Genomic DNA, 22,472 nt, shown 5'->3' with positions numbered 1-22,472 from the left:
TGCACACAGTGCTGTAAGATTTGTAAAGATCGTTCCCCAACTTTGTCTCATTGGATCCTCGCTACAGCCCTGTCATGTTTTGGACTCTGATTGACAGGTGGGAAACCTGAGACCTGGATTAATCAATTTCCCCAAGGCCACACAGTCAGTTGAAAAGGTAAGACAAGCCAGGTAAGTCGTTGCTCTTTAAATTTCCCCCTAAAAACCCAGGACTCTTAATAATCGCTGTATCTCAGGCTCTTAACATTCCAGGTACACAGGAGACCCTCAACAAATATTTGCTTCATAAATGAAAGAATGAGAGAGAGAGACTGAAGGAATAGATACCACATTGTGAATGGAGAAAAGGCTTCAAAGCTGACGCAGTCTACAAGTAGGAGATTCTTGAAACAATTGTCTCCATCACTCTGTCCCCTCCCGCACTCCTGGCTAATTCCATCCGGGGAGGGAGGAGCAATCCCGGGTGCTAGAGACCCTCACACAGTGCCTCTCCCATCGCCCCCGTGGGCTCCTAGGACCGAGCCGCGGGATCTGAAGGGATGGGACCTGGGGGGCCGCCAAGGGCAGGGTCGTGGGAGGAGCTCCGAGAAAGGAGGGTAGGTGCGGGAGGGGCGGGGGGGAATGACGGCAGCAGGAACCCCAGCGGAGCGGGGCGGGGGCCGGAACGTCTGGCCAGGCTGCGGCGGAGCGAGCGGGGCCAGCTCTGCAGAAGGCGCGGCTCGCTCGCTGGAACGGTCACATCCCGCTGCAGGCGCCGGCGGAGCCGGCCGCACAGCCTCCCGCACCTGCGCCCAGGCCGGCGGTCCGGCGGTGCAGCGCCCCGTGCTCCCGGACCGACTCCGCCGCCGGTCCCAGCTCTGGGGGCCCTGCAACCAGCGCCCGCTACGCCTCCGCTCTCTGCCCGCAGCTCGGCCCCGTGCTACCCGCCTCGACGGGCCCGGGCCGGGATGGGGTAGGGGCAGCACCACCAACTCGGGCGATGGGTCGCCCACTAGGCACCCCCCCGAGGCCTGACCGACCGCGAGGACCGGCGGAGGTGGGTGTGGGCAGGGCAGAGCCACGCACTGGGGGCGCCTGGGTGATGCGGGGGCGAGGAAGGGTGGGGAAAGGGGGCGCTCTGGGGCCGCTGTGGGCCGTGGGGAGTCCGGGAGAGTTGTTGCCCACACGGGCATTCTGGACAGTCCTTGACCCCCCCCACCCCCAACTCCTGCCATCTCCAGGAGCCCCGCTTGGATGTCTAGCGGATGCCTCAGTGCCTCCTAGCGGACTCGGTGGGGACCATGGCTTCGCTGATGCCCCTCTCCCCTTATCTAAGTCCCACGGTCCTCCTGCTGGTCAGCTGTGACCTGGGCTTTGTGCGAGCAGGTGAGTAAAGGAGATGGAGGAGGGAATTAACCAGAGCTAGTCTGTGGGTGGAACCTGTTAACCTGTTAACGTACTGGCACTCACAGACCGGCCTCCATCTCCTGTGAATGTGACAGTCACTCACCTCAGAGCCAACTCGGCCACTGTGTCCTGGGACGTCCCAGAAGGCAACATCGTCATTGGCTACTCCATATCCCAGCAAGTATGAATCACCCTTCTGCTCCCCTAACTTGTGTCCTTGGATCTCTGAATATCCCCACCACCACTCCCCACCCCCAGCTCCCTGCCCGCGGTGGGAGAATCTGGGAGCTGGCGTGCCCTGGCTCCGGCTGCCCTTTTCCACCGCATTCCCTCGGCTTGGGTGTTCAGGACTGCTGGGGTTGAGCCTGTGGCCTGGGAGTGGGGTGAGGCTGCCCTTCTCTCTCTCATTGTCTTTCTGAAGCGACAGAACGGCCCAGGACAGCGGGTGATCCGGGAGGTGAACACCACCACTCGCGCCTGTGCCCTCTGGGGCCTGGCTGAAGACAGCGACTACACGGTGCAGGTCAGGAGCATCGGCCTTCGGGGAGAGAGCCCCCCGGGGCCCCGGGTGCACTTTCGAACTCTCAAGGGTTCGGACCGGCTGCCTTCAAACAGCTCGAGCCCAGGTGAGGAGGGTCTGTTACTCCCCACTCCCTAAAGCTTTGCATCCTCTGGCTTTTTTATCTAGAGTTAGGCCTCTTGTTTATTTCTCCAAAGCAAGCCAACAGTCTAGCTGAGATGAAGAGAAGGATGATTTAATGTGTTGTGCTGCCAGGAAAGGAAGGAAGGCAGGTTGGCAGGCGATTGGGCGTACACAGGCTGTTAATGAATCCTTTGGAGGAAGGGCTTTTAAGCTTCCTTTTACCCAACCTCAGTTCACAGCAGCTGCAGCCTGCGTGAGCAAGTGCCTGACCTGTAGCCTTCCTGCTTGTTGGGCCTGGGACCACGTGTCCATCAACCGCTTCCCAGAGAGGGGCTACCAGGGGCAATGCTGGGACGGGCCTGCCCTGGCTCTCATCCCCAGTATCTCCATCCTTGACTGTCTGCATAGACATACCTCTCTAGCTACTCTCCACACCCAGAGGCCGTGTCCTTCCTTCTCAGGTGACATCACAGTGGAGGGTCTGGATGGAGAGCGACCACTGCAGACAGGGGAAGTGGTCATCATCGTGGTCGTGTTGCTCATGTGGGCTGGTGAGTAAGCAGCTGGACAGGGGACCAATGATTGAGGGAATGGGGCTCGGTGCAGGTGGGAGGTGGTGAGGGTTGTTGGGAGAAAAGGGGGTGAGAGAAATGGAGTCGGAAGATGCTCATTTGAGAGGGATTAGCAGAAATTTGAAGAGAGGGAGAGGAGGCTATGGGGAGCCCAGAGAGGAAGACTAAGAGGGGGGTGCTTGTGCACGGGCACCGGGAACTCAGAGATTTTCTTCTCAGATTCTCCATCCGCTGTGGGCATCTCACTGCCCTTTGAGGATGTGAGTGGGGAGGTTGGGATCAAGGCTCAGACTGTATTGTTGTGTTTCAGCTGTAATTGGGCTGTTCTGCCGTCAGTACGATATCATCAAGGACAACGACTCCAACAACAACCCCAAGGAGAAGGGGAAGGGGCCAGAGCAGAGTCCTCAGGGAAGGCCAGTGGGGACAAGACAGGTGAGGTGGGGCCTGTGAGGGAAGGGAGGGTGATGTTTTGCCCCTGGGAGCAGTCAGGGAAAAGGGAGAAAGGCAAGGAGGGGCAGGAAAAATCCCAATGGGAATTTGGGATGGAGGTGGTATTTCCTTCCAGAAATTTAGAGACTCAAGTCATTTTCATTCACAGAAAAAGTCACCATCCATCAACACCATAGACGTATGAGTGAAGAAACAGAACCAGAAGAGAGACGCACTAACAACCTGGGGATGGGGATGGGGTCAGGGAGAGCCTAAGATGGTGATCAGCCCACGATTGAAGGATCCCACAGTATCCCAGAAGATAATGACACTCCCACAATCTCAGGCCTGGTACCCATCCTCTTTCCACTGTGAACAGGGCCAGAAGGTAGGTCTGTGCCCCTGGACTTGGGGAGAGGATATCAGATGGGGTATGTCTTTCCATCCCCCAGGTCCAGGGGAGCATCACTTGTTCAACCCTATCCCATTAGGTCCCAAATGGAGCCCCCATGTCCCCTGTATCAGGACTCTCAGCATTCCCTGCTGCCCCCACATCTTGCCTCTGGGTCTCAGAGAGGGGTTTCTGTAGGTACTCCCCCTCTCCCAGCAAATAAATAATGACAGACACTGCACTGCACTACTCCAATGTCTTCCATGGAGCCTCAGGTGCTCCCCCTCTCACTTGGCAGCACCCCCAGCTGCTGGTGATCTCACTCCTGGGACATTTTTCCAATAAAGGTTCTTGGACAAAATGGAACTGACTGTATAGTATGCTGAAGACGTTTCCCCATCTTCTCTCCTCTGACTACAAGGGCCCCTCGCACTACCACCAACTTGACGGGGGCAAACTCTCATTTTAAAGTGTTTGCTTTGATTCTCCAGCCTGGGATGGGTGGGGAGGGGCCAGAAAGGGGTATAGGAAGCTAGAGCCCTAGTTCCTTTTGCTTTGTTGGGCCAGGAAGGGGAGGAGGAAAGAAGAGGATATAAATTCTTCCTGTCCCGGTGGAAACTAAAGTGATATCACATAAGAGGGCCAGTCGCCTTGTTATCTTCACACCAGCAGCTCAGCTCCTCACCATTTATTCCTGTGACTCCTCCATCAAACCTGAGCTAGTTTGCAGGAAAGGACTGAACAGTGTCTTGGGACAAACGGAAGAGCATACACTCATGGATACACTAATGGATCCCTCGGTGCTACAGGCTCCTCCTGTGCCTATTCTTCCCCGTCCTTGCTTTCCCTTAGGTCTCTGTCTCTGTTCACTCAGTCAAGTTCAATAATAACTGTAAAGCATAAATGACATCATGTTCACTCTGACACCATATCCAGAGGAGGATTCTGGAAATAAAGTTGAAGGGTTCAAAATCCCCTGTCAAAAGAATTCTAATTTGGGCTCTGGCGCCTATTTGTTTCCTGTGAAAACAGGGACTGTCCTCTACTCTTTCCTAAGTTCCAGTTGGTTGGTGCCAGTGAAATACCAGTTGACATTTGCAACCACTGTGGGGGAAAGGCTTCAGAACCCAGAATCTGTCTGAAAAGCATACGCTACACTTTGAGTAGACAGGTTACAGGTCTTCTCAACTCCAGATCTTTCCAGAGAAGGCTTATGAATAACTCTCCTTTTCTGAATCTTGATCTCTCTGGGATGTTACAAGAAATTAAACCAACAATTCTGAAAGAGACCCTGATCCAAATAAAGATCAAGAAGTCAATATCTTTTCTACTTAACCAATCTCCAACCCCAGATATTGAAAGATAACCTTAACCTATCAGGTGAGCCCATTTCTGGTTTGCTCTCCACCCTGAAACAGGAATGCATCCTGATCTAATCAGAAGTCTTTACTCCACCACTACCCAATTTGGAAGCAGGTTACCTTACCTCTCCCTGGCCACCGGTCCCAAAACATTCATCTCTCAGACTGGACACATCATTTCTTGGGGTGGGAGTGTCACAGGGTATAGTGGCATGGAGATAGGGAAGCAGGAGTTGACAAGGAATAGAAAGGGTGTTTCAATGTGCCAGGTCTAGGTTGAATCCCAGTTTCATCCTTAACTGACTGTTATGTAAAATAGGACTAATAATGCTATCCCCTCAAAAGGTGGCTTTGAGCTTAAATGAGATAATGCATGTGCAACACTTTGCACTGTAAGCCCGGCAGACACACACTGAGTATTCCCTGTTAGCTATCATTATTATAATGCCTTGTGGTCCCGTGCAAATCATACAATTCATTTGGATACAATTCCGTCAACTGTAAAAGGTCTAGAATAGCAACTGCCCTGCTTTCCTTCAGGGCTGCGAGGATTAAAAGAAAGCCTTCAGCCAGGTTTACGTACATCAGAGAGCGAGAGAGACTGCGGTTACGTAGACCTCGGTTTGCAGCAGGCTCGTGAGCTGGGCTAGATCTTGAATTCAGGCAGCGACGGGATTGGCAGCGGAGAGGATTCTTCCAGTCCTACCCGGGCCCCGCCCTAAAGCGCACTGCGCCTGCGCACGTTCTTTGTTTGCTTCGCCGCGAACCTACGCGGTGACTTTGCGACGTGGCGGTGCGCCCCGGGCGCATTTGCGTCAGCGGCGTAGCTGAGGCTGCGTGACGGGTTGTCCCGGTAACCGCCGGAGTTGTCGCTGTCTGGTGGCATCCGAGAGACAGGTGTTCGTCATGCAGCTGAAGCACCTGAGAACCCTGCTGAGCCCTCAGGTGAGGAGTTGCGTGCCTCGTCCCTCCCCCGCCCGTCTTGACGTCCCCAGAGAAGCGGGGGACGGAAGTTTAATCCTGTCGAGTGCCTACTGTGTGCAGAAGACCGACGGCCGCGCGCGACTCGGCTGCGTCCATGCCGTCCAGCAGGCGAGATGGAGCGCTAACCGCTGCAGCTTGCCTTGCGTGTCATTTCGCATCCGTTTTGTGCCAGGCCCCGTGCTGGGGCTCGGAGGGATCCAGAGCTAGCTGCCGCTGCTCCTGCCTTCAGAAGGCTCCCGCGCCCGTCAACAACGAACGTAACCCCGCACGGAATTAAATAAGCGCGCTCAGTGCAAGCCCCCGAGAGGGAGGGCCGGCGTCCGCGCCGTGCGTTCCGATGGTGCAGAGAGATCTCTGATTCACCGGAGGCTGGGTACTGGGGGAGGAACCCTGAAACTTGGTTAAGAAAGGCTGGATTTAGGGGTTAGAAAACCAGAATTCAAGCCCTAGCGCCAACCACTACTTTAAATAAATGTCCCGCTACCTCAGACGTTAGCCCTTATCACACAGTCTCTCTCAGCATTCCTTCTAATAGCAGCCTTAGGGCATCTGGGAAGAGTTAAAGGAGGCAATAGACACAAAAGAGCATTGTAAACTGAAAAGCAGTGTAAAAAATGGATCGGAGAAAAGGATGTTCAAAATTAAAAGAACAAAATACAAAACTCATAAGAAGAATGGCTGTCGTAACTGAATGTTTAGTAGCCTAAGTAAAGAAGTTAGGATTGTGGCTTACCAAGTCAGACATACATGGATTTGCGTCTTGGTTCTGTCACTTACCGATTGCCTGTGTAAACTTGAGCAAATTCCTTAACCTTCCCGTGTGTCATTTTCCCCTGTAAAAGATGCATAATAATGGCATCTACCTCAGTGTTATGAGGTAAAACAAGATAAATGAGTATCAAAATGCCCAGTCTATGGTAAGCGCTTGTTAAAGGTTAGCTATTATTGTTCTATTTCCTAGTGCATTTAATCCTGATAACAGCCCTGTGAAGTACATATTGCAGAGAAAAGAGGATTAATTATGGAAATAAGGAAGGCTTAACAGAGGATTGGCATTAGGAGAATAGAAGGAAATTAGAACAAAAGAAAGATGTGCCTTGCCGAAACCGGTTTGGCTCAGTGGATAGAGCATCGGCCTGCGGACTGGGAGGTCCCAGGTTCGATTCCGGTCAAGGGCATGTACATTGGTTGCGGTCACATCCCTGGTGGGGGGTGTGCAGGAGGCAGCCAATCGATGTTTATCTCTCATCGATGTTTCTGGCTCTCTTTCCCTCTCCCTTCCTCTCTGTAAAAAATCAATAAAATATATTTTTTTTAAAAAGGGAGATGTGCCTAGCCCTGGCCAGTGTGGCTCAGTTGGATAGAGTATCATCCTACACACCAAGAGATGGCAGGTTCAATTCCCCGTCAGGGCACATACCCAGGTTATGGGTTCAATCTCTAATTGGGGGCACATGCAGGAGGCAGCCAATTAATGTTTCTCTCTCACATTGATGTTTCTCCTTTCAAATCAAATCAATAAAGTAGAATTAAAGAGAGAGAGAGAGAGAGAGACAGATGTGCCCTTTGCTCAGTAAACTGGTCCCTGAATCTGTAATTTAAATTTTTCTTTACCTTAATGGAATAATTGGAAGTGAAATCTTCCTTCAATTTTACAAAGTAAGGTGATGTCATGATGCAGGAAAGGGCTGAATGCCCAGGTTTGGAAAAAATGACGAAGGAAGATGATAGACAACAATTGTTGAGGATCCCTCCGCCCTTCTAACATAATTTAATCAAGAGTTGGAGGGGCGCCCGGCCTGCATGGTTTAGTGGTGGAGCGTGACCAGAAGGTCACGGTTTGATTCCCGGTCAGGGCACATGCCCAGTTTGTGGTTGTGGGCTCGCCCATGGGAGCGTGCAGGAGGCAGCCAATCAATGATTCTCTCTCATCACTGATGTTTCTCCTTTCCTCTCTGAAATCAATAAAAATATATAATTTTTAAAAATAAAGTTTTTGAAAAAGAGTTGGAAGGTGATACTAGTGGTGGTGTGGCTATTTTCTGACTGGTGTGAGGATTTTGACGGGGGAAAAGCCTATTTTTAAACCTCTGACTTTGGAGGTAACTGGATTAGAAATGAAAAGTAACTGTTTTAAGGCAGCCCTTTACAGCTCAAGTAATTAATCAATTGAAGCAGAAACTAAACTTTTTATTTCAAGAAGGAAAATCCTTAGTGCAGCATCGTAGAGGACCAGGGCTGGTGGCGGGAGGGGCAGACCTGGCAAGAATAATTCACTGGGAGATGATCACTTCTAACTTGGGCTTTGGTGAAGTAGATAGTTAAGGGAAAACAAAAAACAAGGTGGCATTGCTCATCCTAAGTCTCAACTCTATTTTACTCCCTATTCCAGAAGTTTTACTGTCTCCCCCTTTCCTACCAAATAAACCAAAAATCCTGGTTCTGAAGATCCTTCTTGAACTGGCCTCAGTCTGTTTCTCCTCTATTTTGCTCTTTACAAGACAGTTTTGGCTCAATTAAATTACCATTACTTGACCATACTTGCCTTTGCTCATGCCATTTCTTCTACCTAAGATAATTTCCTCACTCAGCTGCATTCATTCTTCAAAGCTTAATGTTGATCGTATAAACAAATTATCTGAGGCTTCTACAAACTATTATAGTGCTTTGTACATACCTCACTTATGGGACTCCCCCCCCCCTTTTTTTTCCAACATCTTTTTAGATCCTGGGGCAGAGACCATGTTTTGGTCTTTGTCTCCCTCTCAGCCAGGTGCCTTTCTCAGTGAGGTATTCAGAAAATATTAATTGAATAAATGGCTGAAGACCAAAACTTAGATCAATTGAATTTATTTCCAAGGGGACAAGACCATTGCAGGGACATGGGTACAGTTGACTCAGCATGTCACCTCTTTTATGGGTTTCTAGAAGCACCTTGTTCTCACAGTCTAGGGTTTTATGGCCTTGGAGACCAGATGGGTCAAGTGCATCTCTCTGCTTTAAGGAAAATTGACAAGAGCCACACTCGAAGTAATGGAATTAGAAATGCTTTTGGCATTCTAGACCAGCACTTGGATTTATTTTTGGCCTCTTTGCCTCTGCAGGATGGAGCTGCAAAGGTGACCTGCATGGCTTGGTCCCAGAACAATGCCAAGTTCGCTGTCTGCACAGTGGACCGCGTGGTGTTGCTATATGATGAACATGGGGAGCGGAGAGATAAATTCTCCACCAAACCAGCTGACATGAAGGTGAAGAGTACTCATGTGTACCTTAACCTGTTGATGGGCCTTAGGAACCTGAAAAACTTTCTAACCCACTTCCTGGCCATAGGCATAGAAATGGGCCTGCCCCTTCATTTCTCAGTATAAATCCCTCAAGCTCATTACAGTCACACATGCACCCTTTCCTCTCTTTTCCCTTTCACATATTCTCATTACTTTTTTTTTTTTCTTTTTAATTCTTAGTACGGCAGAAAGAGCTATATGGTGAAGGGCATGTCGTTTTCTCCTGATTCCACTAAAATTGCCGTAGGACAGACTGACAACATCATCTATGTGTACAAAATTGGAGAAGATTGGTAAGGATAGCGATTGGGAGAAGGGGGTGACTCAGAGAAGATGGGGAAGGCAGGAGGAACTGCCTCACTGGGGAGGGAGAATAGAGAGGATGAGGGGCCAAGCTGTGGCATGGAAGGCAGAGTCTGTTTTTGCTTCCCTGACTTTGCCGGCCCACTGTGTCCTGTGATCCCATCCCTGGAGGAATCAGTCTAAGTCAACAAGGAGGCGCTGTAAGATCCCGGGGAGCCCTGGGTGATTATTCCAGAGCTACTCACGCTCCCTCTTACGCCTCTTTTCAAGGCACCTGTGGAGTGGTAGGAACATATCTGTTCACTCTTCCCTTCCCCTAGCATTATTTGTGCCAATTTATCTATGGAAATGGTTTTTAATATGCTTTTCTTTCTTTTATTTGGCAGGGGTGACAAGAAAGTCATCTGTAACAAGTTCATCCAGACGGTAAAGTTCAGACCAGTCCCTGGGAGATTAGGATGAACAAACATGTATCAGTCTACCTGCTTATAAATGCAACCAGGAGTTGCTTTTTTTTAACATCTGTATCTGACTTTTCCTACTGCATGGATGGTGCTACCTGGCTGTTCATCCTCATCTGCTTTCCTCCTCGGAGCCCATTTGTATCTCCTCTTCTCCTTCCCTGTAGGCGATTGTGATGGTGGCATGAGCCAAGGTGTCCAGGCAGTTCAGATTTATGCTATTATAAATGTGCTGACCCACATAGAAGTGATTATCCTTTCACCCTTTCTTTCTTACAGAGTGCTGTTACTTGTCTGCAGTGGCCAATGGAGTACATCATTGTCTTTGGATTGGCTGAAGGGAAGGTAAAGGAGGGAAGACAACCACAGGAAAGGTTGGGGGTGGGGATAATTGTTATGAAGAAAGAAATATGGTTAATCTCCTTTAGGGTTGAGTTGTGTGCTGAGGGAGAATGCATAGGGACCCGTTTTTTTCTTTTTCTTTTTCTTTCCTTAGGACCTGGGCAAAATTGAAAGTACCCTAACCAGACTTGTGTCCATTCTTCCATTTTCAGGTTCGTTTAGCAAACACTAAAACTAATAAGTCATCTACCATCTATGGGACAGATTCTTACGTGGTGTCACTGACAACAAAGTGAGTAAGGCGAGTGGTATCCCAAGAGTTTGGAAATGGTAGATAACGGCTGTGGGGAAGTCTGGACTGGGAGACCATAGGATGAAAGATGGGGAGGACTGGGCGCAGGAACCATAGGCAGGGCAGTGTTTGACAAAGAAAGGGGAATTTCTTGGTAAGACAGAGTATTCTAATCTTTTTCTGTATTTCTCTCCTTTGTTTCTTTTCCCCTTTTTCAGTTGCTCTGGGAAAGGAATTCTATCTGGTCATGCCGATGGCACTATTGTTAGGTATTTCTTGGAAGATGTAGGGTCTGGAGAGTCACAGGTATGAATAAAGGATGCTCCGGGGAAGGTAAGGAAGTCCCAGGAGCCTTCCTAGAGGAGGCTGGACATTCAGGGATTTGGGTTGAGGTGCCAGGGAAGGAGGCTAGAGGAGTAAGACCTCAGGGGGAGAGACAGTTGGATGTGGCCACAGGAGGATTTGTGTTTAGGAGGCCGGAGCTTAATATTTATGGGAAAGGTGAGTCAGGTGGAAGGGACTTGGAGACAAAGGGAAATAAAGACTCTGAGAGTAATGAAAAGTGAAAATTATTCTCATTACATAAAAAATATGTAATATATATAAACTTATAGAAGAAAGACGTTTACTTTCAAGGGGGAAAAGGTAAAAAAAATGCTTATGTTTTACTCTAATTCTTGTTGATTTGAATCATTTACATTAAGAATTACTTATGTAATAATTAAATGTTTCCATCCTAAAAATAAATAGTAAAAAAGGAGCCATAGCTCCCTGTGGTTGGTTAATGTGTAGGACATCTCCCTTTGGGGACCTTATTAGGTACATAGTAAACATCTCCAACACATAAGTATTTTGAGGGTTCCTCTTGAACACAAGTTCAGTGGTGTGTACATATGTGTCATATATATGCATGTGTGTGTATAAGACAGAAAGACAATATGTGAAGTCTTGGGATTAGGATGTGCTGGGAGAAAGATTTCCGCAGAGTAAGATGATCAGAGTGAGGTGTCCGGTGCTGTGAATGAGATATTTCTGGTGGGGTCCCCAGAGTCAGAGTGTTGGAACTCTCTACTTCTATCTTAGGGGAAGTTGATTAACCATCCGTGCCCACCCTATGCCTTGGCTTGGGCTACCAACAGCATCGTGGCTGCAGGCTGTGATCGGAGGATTGTGGCCTATGGAAAGGAAGGCCATGTGCTACAAACGTTTGACTACAGCCGGGACCCTCAGGAGCGAGAGTTTACCACAGCTGCAACAAGTCCCGGGGGCCAGTCTGTGGTGCTGGGAAGTTATGACAGGTGGGTCTCCCTTCCAGTTGCATCTTCTGCCTACTTTCCCTGTGTACTCTTTGCCTTAGTCCAGTTTTCCTCAACCAGAGTGGCAGACTGGATCACAATCAAGTGTATGTTGAGAGAGATTCTCAGGTTTTAATTTACGCATTTCCTCTTCTGCTCCATCCATCGGCACGCTGCCAAGTCCAAAATGCACATGCTCTGTTGTGTCTCTCTGCTTCCCTCAGGGATTCCACAGTGGAATGTATTTCCACTTGTCTTCCCAGCACCTCTTTTTAGACCACTGACTTAGTGTTTATCACATTGTATTATACTTTGGAGTTTGTATCTTTCTGGCTAAATTGAAGAGCCCTTACTCTTTATTTTTTTTTTATTTAATCTCCAGTGACATGGTTAACATCTAGCACATAATATATGCTCAAATTTTTGGTGAATGAATGAATGAATGATGGAACAGTAGATAAACAACTAGGGTCTGGGTCCCATCACTTTCTTAGAGTGCTTTTAACCCCAGCTTTGTCAGTCCTGTCTTTCTATCCCCTTTAATCTTGTTTAGGAACTCTTCCTGTTCCTTTTTTTTCTTCCCTAACTATTATCATTTCTCCCCCACCCCATATTTCTCTACTGGTAACAGTTTATTTTTCTCACCAGCTACAATCACCTTTTGTGTTCTCCACTCCCATCACTCTTACTCCATTTTACTTTGATCTGATTTTCCCAGCTTACTTCCTTTGAACCTTTTTGTCCTCTCCTACTAGCTTGTCTGTTCTCTTTCATGTCCTTTCTTCTCTGATGTAGCAAGGCCAATTTCCTTCAGATACCAGCCCACTTTCACTCCTTTTCTCATCCCCCATCTCTTCTAAAAGCCACATACTTTATTTCAGACTTCGGGTGCTCAACTGGAGCCCTCGAAGAAGCATCTGGGAAGAGGCGAAGCCCAAGGAGATTGCCAACTTATACACCGTCACTGCCTTGGCCTGGAAGCGGGATGGCTCACGACTCTGTGCAGTATGCTACTAAGTTAGCCCTTTCTGTACCGGTGATGTTCTCCAAACTGTGAAAAAGCCTGCCTTGTCCCAACGCACTCTCCTGACACTAGACAACCCCCTCTTCCCTTTTGACCCCAGCCTAAAAATCTGACGTTACAGACAGGAAAGAGAAATGCATACTTTGTTGGAGGCCAAAAGAGTTGTATAGGCAGAGCAGGATTCTTCCTTACCTCCCATCACTCTGCCCTTCAGTCCGAGTTTGCCAGCTCTTTTCTAGCTGGGACATCCCAAAACTACCAACTTCCCTGGTTCTAGAACCCAAGTTGTGAAGGTGCCTCTAGATACCTTCCCCTGCCTGTGTCCACGTGTGTTCCCCTTTCTGCTGTCACTTTCCTTCCCAGGGCACACTGTGTGGGGGCGTGGAACAGTTTGACTGCTGCCTCCGGAGGAGCATCTATAAGAACAAGTTTGAGTTGACATATGTGGGACCCAGCCAGGTAAGCTGCTGAAAGCCTGCCACTCCAAGATCTTGCCATGGCTCACTCATCCGTGGAACACTTCCCTGCCTTCCGGCCACAGCCACAGTGTCACATTTATCCTCCGGCAGAGTTTTTCTGGGAACAGAATGTGTCGGGGCAGCTCTCTGGCAACTTTACTGAAATAGTTCTTTCAGCTTATTATAAGAAAAGGTTTAAACATCAGGCTTAAGGGGTATGGAGATTGCCACTTACACCTTCCTGGTTTAAAACTTCACCGCCTCACTGATGTCAGCTGGTGAAGTTGATAAGTAGGAGTACAAGGGAACATTCTGATGTTTTAGAGCCTCTGAGCTCACTGTGTATGGTGTTTCAAGTTAATTTCTTAGTTCCCTAGCCTGCTTTTTTCTACCTTAATCTTCCTTTTTTCTTTTAAATATATTTTTATTGATTCAGAGAGGAAGGGAGAGAGAGAGAGAGAGAGAGAGAGAGAGAAACATCAATGATGAGAATCATTGGCTGTCTCCTGCACTCCCCCTGCTGGGGATCGAGCCTGCAACCAGGCATATGCCCCTGACCCGAATCGAACCTGGGACCCTTCAGTCCTCAGGCTGACGCTTTATCCAATGAGCCAAACCAGCTAGGGTACTTCCTTTATTCTTTCATTTATTATTCATTGATTCCTTCATTATTTCATTTTCTCCAGAAACATTTATCCATTCTCTGTGTGTCAGCACTGTTAGTCATTGCGAATGCAAGATAATTATCAGTAACACCCTGTACCTTAATCGAGAAGATCATTCCAGCAAAGGCACAGACATATAAAAAATAATATAGTAACAGTGGTAAAAGTTATCATAAATATTTCTACAAAGAGCTGTGGGAACGAAGGGAGAGTGATTGGTTTTGTCCAGTGGAACTTTCAGAATCATATGTATTATAAGCATCGAAAGAGGTAACATATGAAAGCATTTCATAAGTGGTAAAGCACCATGTAAATGTGCGGTGTTCTTATTACCCAGGTGTCTAAGGCCAGGTGAGGAAATGAGATATCAGCTTTGGTTAGTGCTATGGAGGTGGGCAAAGGGCACAGCATGTTCACCCTTCTTTTGGGTCGGGGATCCTAAGGAGCTCAGACTTGTCCCCTACCCAGGTGATTGTGAAGAACCTATCATCAGGGACCCGAGTGGTACTCAAGTCACACTATGGCTATGAGGTGGAAGAAGTGAAAATCCTGGGAAAGGAACGCTACCTGGTGGCCCACACGTCAGACACACTGCTGCTGGGGGACCTGAACACTAACCGCCTTAGTGAGGTAGGAACCAAGATGGGGGGCGAGGCGGGAGGGGAGGGCTGGGAAGGGACTTTTTATTTTATTTATTTATAATTTTTAATTATTGTTGAAAGTACTATATATGTCCCCCTTTAATCCCCTCCAGCCCACCCCTGCCCCTCACCCCAGGCCCTCAATGCCCCATTGTCTGTGTCCATGGGCCATACATATATGCATACAAGGTCCTTGGTTGATTACCTCCTACCCACCCACCCTCCCCTGCCTTGGGAAGGGACTTCTTGACTTGCTGCTTCAGAGGAGCCAGGGTTCCTAGGGGGAAGATCTCCACAGGAAGCTCTTAACATTCTGATACTGTGGGTCTGGTTTCAGGGAATGAGGCCCAGGAGCTTTGGAGTCCTGGAATACGAATCACCACTGTGAGACTGTTTTTATGGCCCCTCTCAGAAACAGTGACCAGGGCAGAATCCGACAAAGCACCTCTTTTGTGCAACATTATAGCCTCCCCAGACTCGGTTTCTCCGCCTCCCACCCTTTCATTCCTTCAGCATTGTCTTGGATAGTTACCCACACTGTCCCCTCTGTCTTCCTTTTACAGGTAGCTTGGCAGGGATCTGGTGGCAATGAGAAGTATTTCTTTGAAAATGAAAATGTGAGTAGAGCTTTTTCACCATCACCATCTTCATAAGCCTCCTTCCGGCTCCTGTGTCAGAAGGATGGCAAGTGGCGATAGGTTGAGAAGACAGCAGATAAAGAAAGGCAGAGGGTGAAATGGGCAGAGGAACAGAACAGAGAGAAGAGTGGGAGTCCTTTTGAACTGACAGTCACCTCCCTCTACTGTTTTTCTCTTTCTTCATGCAACCTTTCCACCATATAACAATTCCATTCATCCCCAGGTGTGCATGATCTTCAATGCTGGGGAGCTCACCCTGGTGGAATATGGGAATAATGATACCCTGGGTTCCGTACGTACGGAATTCATGAACCCCCACCTCATCAGGTAACCCCACAAGGTTCTCTAAAATTTGAAACTCAAAAGAATCCCTTTTTGACTTCTAACTCCTATATCCTCAGATTAACCTTAAAACTTCATCCCATGGGGTGCTTGAGCCCTGGATAAACATCCCAACTTCCTTCTTTTGCCTTACCTCACCTTCATGTTTCAGCGTCCGTATTAATGAGAGGTGTCAGCAGGGAACGGAAGAGAATAAGAAATTGGCTTACCTTATTGATATTAAGACTATTGCTATAGGTAAGTAAGACTCTCTCATAATTTTTAAAATAGATGTTTATAGTTCACTTCCATATCACAGGATTGTGTGCGGTGGAGGATCCAGAAATCAGATGTAAATGTGTGACCCCACACTACAGTGGATATGTGAAATGTTCAACTCCACATGTCCATACGTTGGTACATATATAGGCCTGCTCATATAATTATTCATGTTCTCCAGACATATATATTAGGTGTGAAAAATTGTGAACTGTAGAGAAGAACCATTAGCAAATTTATAAATTTTCCTGTTTAGACTTCATAGAATCATAGACTCTTAGAACTGGAAGGTACCTTACTTTCTGTATATTTTGTCATTAGTAACCAGTGATGAGAAAATTTATTTGTATTTTACTGGTTTATAATTGTTAATTTTTCATCATGAAATGTTTTAAGCATAGAAAAAAAAAAAAACAAGTATAGAGAATAGCAAAGTATTCTCTAAGAAGTCTAGAGAATAACATACCCAAATAGTGTAGTTATAAAGAACAGGGCTCTGGAGTCAAACCTCCCCACCTCTCTACTAGTACCTGTGTGGTCTTAGATAAGTTACTTAACCTTTCTGTATCTCAATTTCCTCATTCCCAAAATGGGGATAAAAATACCAGCTACCTCATATGAAAAGCACTTAGATTAGTGGTTAGTACATAATAAGTATTTAATAAATGTTAGCTGTTAGTAATACTAAGATTGTTATTACTTGTGTATCCATACCCAGTTCTGTCAAATCCTAAACATTTAATTATATGTACTGTTGGTCTTTTATCTCGTTTCTTCCTGATGGACACTTAAGTTGTTGGTTTTTCACTGTTACAGTGTTTCAGTTCACTAAGATTTATACCTAGAGTGGAATTGCTGAATCATAGAAGAGACACATCTTTAATTTCACTAAGTATTTCCAAATTGCTCTCCAGATATTGTACCAATTTACACTCCCACCAGCAGTTAGAGTTTCTGTTCTTCCACATCCTTTCCAATACTTTACATTGCCTGACTTCATAATTTGACTTATCCTGATGTATATGAAATAGTTTGACTTATCCTGATGTATATGAAATTGTATATTTTTGTTGTTTATTTGTTTATTGGCATTTGCTTTCTTCTTCTGTGAATTGCTAGATCATATCCCTGGCCTATTTAAATCAGGTCTTCTTTTTTTTCATTGACTTGAAGGAGTTCTGTATGTGTGCATTTATAGCCTTTGGTGGTTATTCTCATTTGCAGATATTTTCTATGGCTTGCATTTTCTCTTCTTTTCAGTGTCTTTTAGTGTTCAGACTTTTTAAAAATATATTTTTTTTATTGATTTCAGAGAGGAAGGGAGAGGGAGAGATGGAAATATCAATGATGAGAGAGAATCACTGATCGGCTGCCTCCTGCATGCCCCTACTGGGGATCGAGCCCACAACCCAAGGCATGTGCCCTGACTGGGAATCAAACCAGCGACCTCTTGGTTCATGGGTTGACACCCAATCACTGAGCAACATTGGCCAGGCTCACCTCACTCTTTAGGTCTCCTCTTCAGTGTATGTAAAATATAGAGTCCCCACAGCTCTAGCATTCTATGACTCTACTTATATTAGGGCATTAAAACATGGCTTTATTATTTTTGCTCCCTAATTAAAGGAAAATTCATTTTTAAGTTCGTCTTCCTAGTTGTAGACATTAACTGGCATTTAGTCTTTAGCTTCAGCATATACAACAAAGGCAGGTAATTTGCTTGTTAATAATGTATATCAATAAGAGTTGTGAATGGGCTTTGTTCTAGAGACTCCCTGAAAGCATCCTAGGAATCCCTGAATGGTCTGTTCTTTTTTTTTTTTTTTTTTTAATCCTCACATGAGGATATTTTTTCACTGATTTTTAGAGATAGTGGAAGGGAAGGGAAAGAGATAGAGAAACATTGAGGTGAAAGAGACACATCAATTGGTTGCCTCCCATAGGTTCCCCGACCAGGCCCAGGGGTCAAGCCTGCAGCTGAGGTACGTCCTCTTGACTGGAATTGAACCCAGGACCCTTCAGGCCACAGGCCAAACCGGCTAGGGCAAGTGGTCTGTTTTAAGTGTGATCATTTCTTATATTGTTTACAAGATTCAGACCAAACAAAATATTCATCCTCTGTCCTGACCAGCCTAGCTTTACTCAGAGACTCCCCCGATTTTGTGTGTGCCTTCACTACTGTTTGCCCCTCAGTGCTCTTACATCACAGGCACGCTCATGTGCAGGTAACTCCATGGAGTCAATCTGATTATCAAGGTCATTTTGCTCATCAGCCTTCTCTCAGGGGTGTGCTGTAACTGGGGGCACATCCTTAAAGTGCTCAGTGCTATATTCCAGAGGATTTCGTGAGTAATAGAAGCCAGTTGCTCCATAGTTCTGGTCTACTATGGGACAACTCCAAGAGTACCAGAGAGGAAACACATTTTTTGAGTTAACTACAGAGTTAAACAAAACCTCAACAATTTTTTTAAAAACCCAGCATCTTAAGCATCTTAGCAAACTTACGTTGAATTGGCCATTTGCATTCCTCAGGACATACTCTAGATTGATATAACATTCTTAAAACCCAACCTGTAATTGTAAGGCCAGACTTTTGCAGAGTGCCTCATGCCCTGTGTAGGATTATGTGGAATGTCTCTTCTTAATCCTGTCTCCTTTACTCTCTAGTGGATCTAATTGGTGGCTACAACATTGGCACTATCAGCCATGAGAGCCGTGTGGATTGGCTGGAACTTAACGAGACTGGGCACAAGCTTCTCTTCAGGGACCGGAAACTTCGTGTGAGGAGAGTTACTAAGGCCTTAGCCATTGACTGGTCCATAGAGGATGTGGTATTGCTGCTACCAGGGAGTGTGGGGAGCAGGATGCGATGTAATTTCTTGGTGCTATGCCATTACCATAGCACAAGGCCCAGAAGAATCCACGTTCTTTGTATCTGATATCACAACCCATACTCTCTTACCCCTAAGGAGACTGTATCACGATGGCACCAAAATCAATAGAGGAATTTGAGAGTTGGTTTCTCTCTTACTATTCACAAGTCTGTCCTTGTGAAACTTCCTTCCCCCAGCATTCCTCTTCCTGTGCCTCACTGACCTTTCCCCAGACCTGCTGTTGTAGTGCTCTTCAGCTACACAAGTCTGACAGCATTGTAGCTGGCCTTCTCTCCTGTCCTACCACATTACATACACGCACCTATCTTCCAGCTACAATGCTGTCAGACTTCTGATTTCAATATGGTATCACCAGAGTTCAACCTCAGGGGCAAAGAGACTGTCTGGTGATTTTTTATTTTATTCTCATTATTATGCGAAAGCCACATCACAAATTCCAGACGATTTAATTTGTCTGGTGGCCTGCCTTTTTTTTTTTTTTTTTACATTGACTTCAGAGAGGAAGGCACAGAGAGAGAGAGAGAGAGAGAGAGAGAGAGAGAGAGAGAGAAACATCAGTGATGAGAGAGAATCATTGATTGGCTGCCTCCATACTGGGGATCGAGCCCACAACCTGGGCATCTGTCCTAACCGTGACATCCTGGTTCATAAATCAACACTCAACCACTGAGCCATGCAGGCCGGGCTGGTGGCCTTCATTTTGTAATCCAGGCTGGTAACTCTGGCCCAGTTCTTCTAAGAATGAAAGTTTGACCTTCACCTAACTTAAATTTGTAGGGTGTAGATCTTTGCTCTATAGGTCATCTCTTATTTGGCCAGTCAGAATATGCCAACTCAACGTAAACTTCAAGGGTTTCCAGTCAGTAAGCTTTGAAATTCAGCATGTCCCTGACTGGTGGGTCAACTCAGCACATTTCACCATTAGGGAAATGGTCAAGATCCAAAAACACCACCTATCCCCATGTAATTGTGCTCTCTGCCCCTTCCTTCTTCAGTTGCATCTATACGATATTGAAAGCTGCTCGAAGACAATGATCCTCAACTTCTGCTCCTACGTGCAGTGGGTCCCAGGAAGTGATGTGCTGGTAGCTCAGAACCGAAACAGCTTATGTGTGTGGTACAACATTGAGGCACCTGAGAGGGTCACCATGACCTCTATAAAGGTATGTCGACACCGGGGCCCCTCAGGCAGACTGTCAGGCTGACAATTAGAGCACTGAAGAGGCTCCGAAGGTTACTTGGTTTTCTCTGCCCATCACCCATAATCTCCGCGTTGGGGTTGATAATAAAAAAAGCTTAGACTCTTTCCTCACAGTGGACCAGGCCCTAGAACCATTCTTGTTCAGATTCTTGACGTTATATTAGACCCTTGGAGTATGGTCTCCACTACAGTGGCCCTGGGAATTCGCCCAGTCCTACCGAGGCGGTCCCTCAGGCTGGAAGATCCCCCCTGGAAGGGCAGCTCTTATGTCACGTCCTTGTGTGCTGATTCTCTGTTATAAGCCATTCAGACTTCCAGTTCCTTTTTCCTCAGACTGCAGATCAGACCTTCTCTTCTGTCCTACCACATTACACACACGCACCTGTCTTCCAAAATCTGGGAGGAGCCTACGGAAACAGCAGAGAGGCCCCTGTGCCAGCCCAGGATGACTGTGTGGGTGTGGATAGAGTACTTGATACTTTTTGTTCTTTTTCTATATCTCTTTTTTTCTCCTTTTTTTGCCTCATTTTAGACTGATTAAGGTTGGAGGGTTTTTTGGGTGTGTTTGTTTTGTCCTTTTTGAATACCATTTTTCACTCTCCCCCCACCCCACTTGGAGGTTTACATTGTATTTCTATAGTGATCACTCTTGAAAGTTTACCATGTACTTAAATTAACAAAGTCTAAAAGTAATCAGCATCTAACCCCCACTCCCCTGCAAACAATACAAAGACATTAAAAGAACCTTTGTTAACTTCAATTACTTCCCCTTTGCCATTGTTGTTCCTTATTTTAGTTCTCTTTTATTATCCCCAAAGTTAGATATTATTTTATACAGACAATTTGTTTAGATTCATCATCATGGCACCAGTTTCTTTGTTCTGTACAGGTGATCTGTCTTTTCTCTCAAGATGCTTTTAAAAATCTTTTTCTGCCCTGACTGGTTTGGCTCAGTGGATAGAGCATCGGCCTGCTGACTGAAGGGTCCCAGGTTCGATTCCGGTCAAGGGCATGTACCTTGGTTGTGGGCACATCCCCAGTAGGGGATGTGCAGGAGGCAGCTGGTCGATGTTTCTCTCATTGATGTTTCTAACTCTCTATCCCTCTCCCTTCCTCTCTGTAAAAAATCAATAAAATATATTAAAAAAAAATCTTTTTCTTAGGTAGTTTCAAGTTTTACTACAATGTGTATCAATATAAATTTCCCTTATTTATCCTGCTTATTATATATTGTGCTTCCTGTATTTGTGAGTACACATATTTTCACCAGTTTTGGAAATTCCTCAGCCATTATCCTTCACACATTGCTGCTTGCATTCTCTAGTCTCTCCATCAGAATTCTAATTAGGCATGTTATATTTCTTGTCCTGTCTCTTTTACTTCTTTAACTTCTATTTTATATTTCCTTTCTCCTTCTTATTCCATGCTACAATCTGGATCATTTCCTTAGGTACAATTTTCAGGTCATTAATTCATTTCCATCATTGCCTAACCTGCTTTTTAAAACCATACATTTGATTTTGTAGTTTAAAATTTAAATTTTTCATAATGCTTTGTTTTTTTCCTCCCACTCTGATGACCATTATTTTTATAGTCTCTTGTTCCTTAATTTTTCATTTCATCTTTTGGGTCTTTATATGTTTCAGACATAATCATTTTATATTCTATAACTTTTTTTCATAACTGATATTTTTACTATCTGAAATCCTTGCCAAGTCCAAAACTGTTGTTCATAGTTATTGTTTATCCTTTAACTTGCATTTTGGTATTTTTAAAATTATGAGCTCATATCAGATTGAATACTTTGGAATCCCAAGGACCTAAAATGTTTTCCTCCCAAGGTGATTTGTGTTTGCTTCTGCAGGAATCAGGCATATCAGTGACCTGGGCCACTTTCGTTCCCATTACTGAGGAGAGGATCCTGAGGTTTAATGAGGGATTCTCAGATTTGGCCTCCCTGTTGTATTAGAGAACCCATCCTGATACTGTGTTTGCCTTCAGAGCAAATGTACTCTTCACACTTGCTCACCTTTCATAGTGTCCTGATCAGGTTTTAGCTTGCTGACCTTTGCTCTTCATTTTTCTTTCCTTTCCTTCTCTTTTCTTCTCTCGCTCTCTCCCTCTCCTCCCCCCCACCCCTTTCTGTCTCAAGGGGAAAGGATGGAAGAGGGAGTAGGAGCATTCCTGGTGATTTCTTTAGTTGAACTCAGCAATGCATTAAAAAGTATGCCAGGTTTGGGCCAGTGTAGAGCAGTAGTTGGAGCATCAGCCTGTGTACCGGAGGGTCATGGGTTCCATTCCGTATCAAGGGCAAGTACCTGGGTTGCAGGTCCGATCCCCACCTCAAGTTGGGGTGTGTGGGGGAGGCAACCAATTGATGTGTCTCTATCACATCTATGTTTTTCTGTCTCCCCCCACCCCACCCCCCACACACACACACCCCACCGCTCCCTTCTGCTCTCTAAAAATCAATGGGAAAAAATATCCTCACTCCTCAAGTGAGAGTTTAAAAAAAATTAATAAATACTATGCCAGGGTCAAGTTGTCTTTTAGGGGAAAATCCTTAAGAATACCTAGTCATTGTACTGCTGGAAGCAGAAGTGGA

General features: G+C 46.1%; 2 protein-coding genes across 2 annotated transcripts in view; both read left to right on the top strand.

The window, feature by feature from the left end:
- Nucleotides 1-694: 694 nt before the first annotated feature.
- On the top strand, nt 695-3,426 carry FNDC4 (fibronectin type III domain containing 4). The gene is made up of 7 exons (XM_008162297.3): nt 695-1,036; nt 1,221-1,365; nt 1,452-1,567; nt 1,808-2,012; nt 2,491-2,580; nt 2,912-3,036; nt 3,203-3,426. The coding sequence occupies exons 2-7, from the start codon at nt 1,245-1,247 to the stop codon at nt 3,236-3,238; spliced, it is 693 nt and encodes a 230-aa protein (XP_008160519.1). The 5' UTR covers nt 695-1,036; nt 1,221-1,244; the 3' UTR covers nt 3,239-3,426.
- A 2,054-nt stretch (nt 3,427-5,480) lies between these two features.
- IFT172 (intraflagellar transport 172) overlaps nt 5,481-22,472 on the top strand; it is a 33,804-nt gene continuing 16,812 nt past the window's right edge. The window contains exons 1-16 of the mRNA XM_054728054.1: nt 5,481-5,730; nt 8,874-9,017; nt 9,234-9,346; nt 9,743-9,782; nt 10,097-10,162; nt 10,372-10,451; nt 10,670-10,757; nt 11,535-11,749; nt 12,628-12,751; nt 13,134-13,229; nt 14,362-14,523; nt 15,098-15,151; nt 15,396-15,499; nt 15,666-15,751; nt 18,440-18,552; nt 19,662-19,829. Coding sequence (XP_054584029.1) covers nt 5,692-5,730; nt 8,874-9,017; nt 9,234-9,346; nt 9,743-9,782; nt 10,097-10,162; nt 10,372-10,451; nt 10,670-10,757; nt 11,535-11,749; nt 12,628-12,751; nt 13,134-13,229; nt 14,362-14,523; nt 15,098-15,151; nt 15,396-15,499; nt 15,666-15,751; nt 18,440-18,552; nt 19,662-19,829 — 1,692 coding nt within the window. The 5' untranslated portion in view covers nt 5,481-5,691. The remainder of the gene's footprint in view (nt 5,731-8,873; nt 9,018-9,233; nt 9,347-9,742; nt 9,783-10,096; nt 10,163-10,371; nt 10,452-10,669; nt 10,758-11,534; nt 11,750-12,627; nt 12,752-13,133; nt 13,230-14,361; nt 14,524-15,097; nt 15,152-15,395; nt 15,500-15,665; nt 15,752-18,439; nt 18,553-19,661; nt 19,830-22,472) is intronic.

This window comes from Eptesicus fuscus, chromosome 16 (genome assembly GCF_027574615.1).
Source record: "Eptesicus fuscus isolate TK198812 chromosome 16, DD_ASM_mEF_20220401, whole genome shotgun sequence".
Classification (NCBI taxonomy): Eukaryota; Metazoa; Chordata; class Mammalia; order Chiroptera; family Vespertilionidae; genus Eptesicus; species Eptesicus fuscus.
Note: the sequence above shows the minus strand (reverse complement) of the source record. Positions and strands in the feature narration are given on the sequence as shown.

Coding starts and splice junctions, on each gene's coding strand:
- FNDC4 (XM_008162297.3), top strand. CDS start 1,245: ATGCCTCAGTGCCTCCTAGCGGACTCGGTGGGGACCATGGCTTCGCTG. Junction 2,581..2,911: donor CGTGTTGCTCATGTGGGCTG/GTGAGTAAGCAG, acceptor GTTGTGTTTCAG/CTGTAATTGGGCTGTTCTGC. Junction 3,037..3,202: donor GGCCAGTGGGGACAAGACAG/GTGAGGTGGGGC, acceptor TTTCATTCACAG/AAAAAGTCACCATCCATCAA.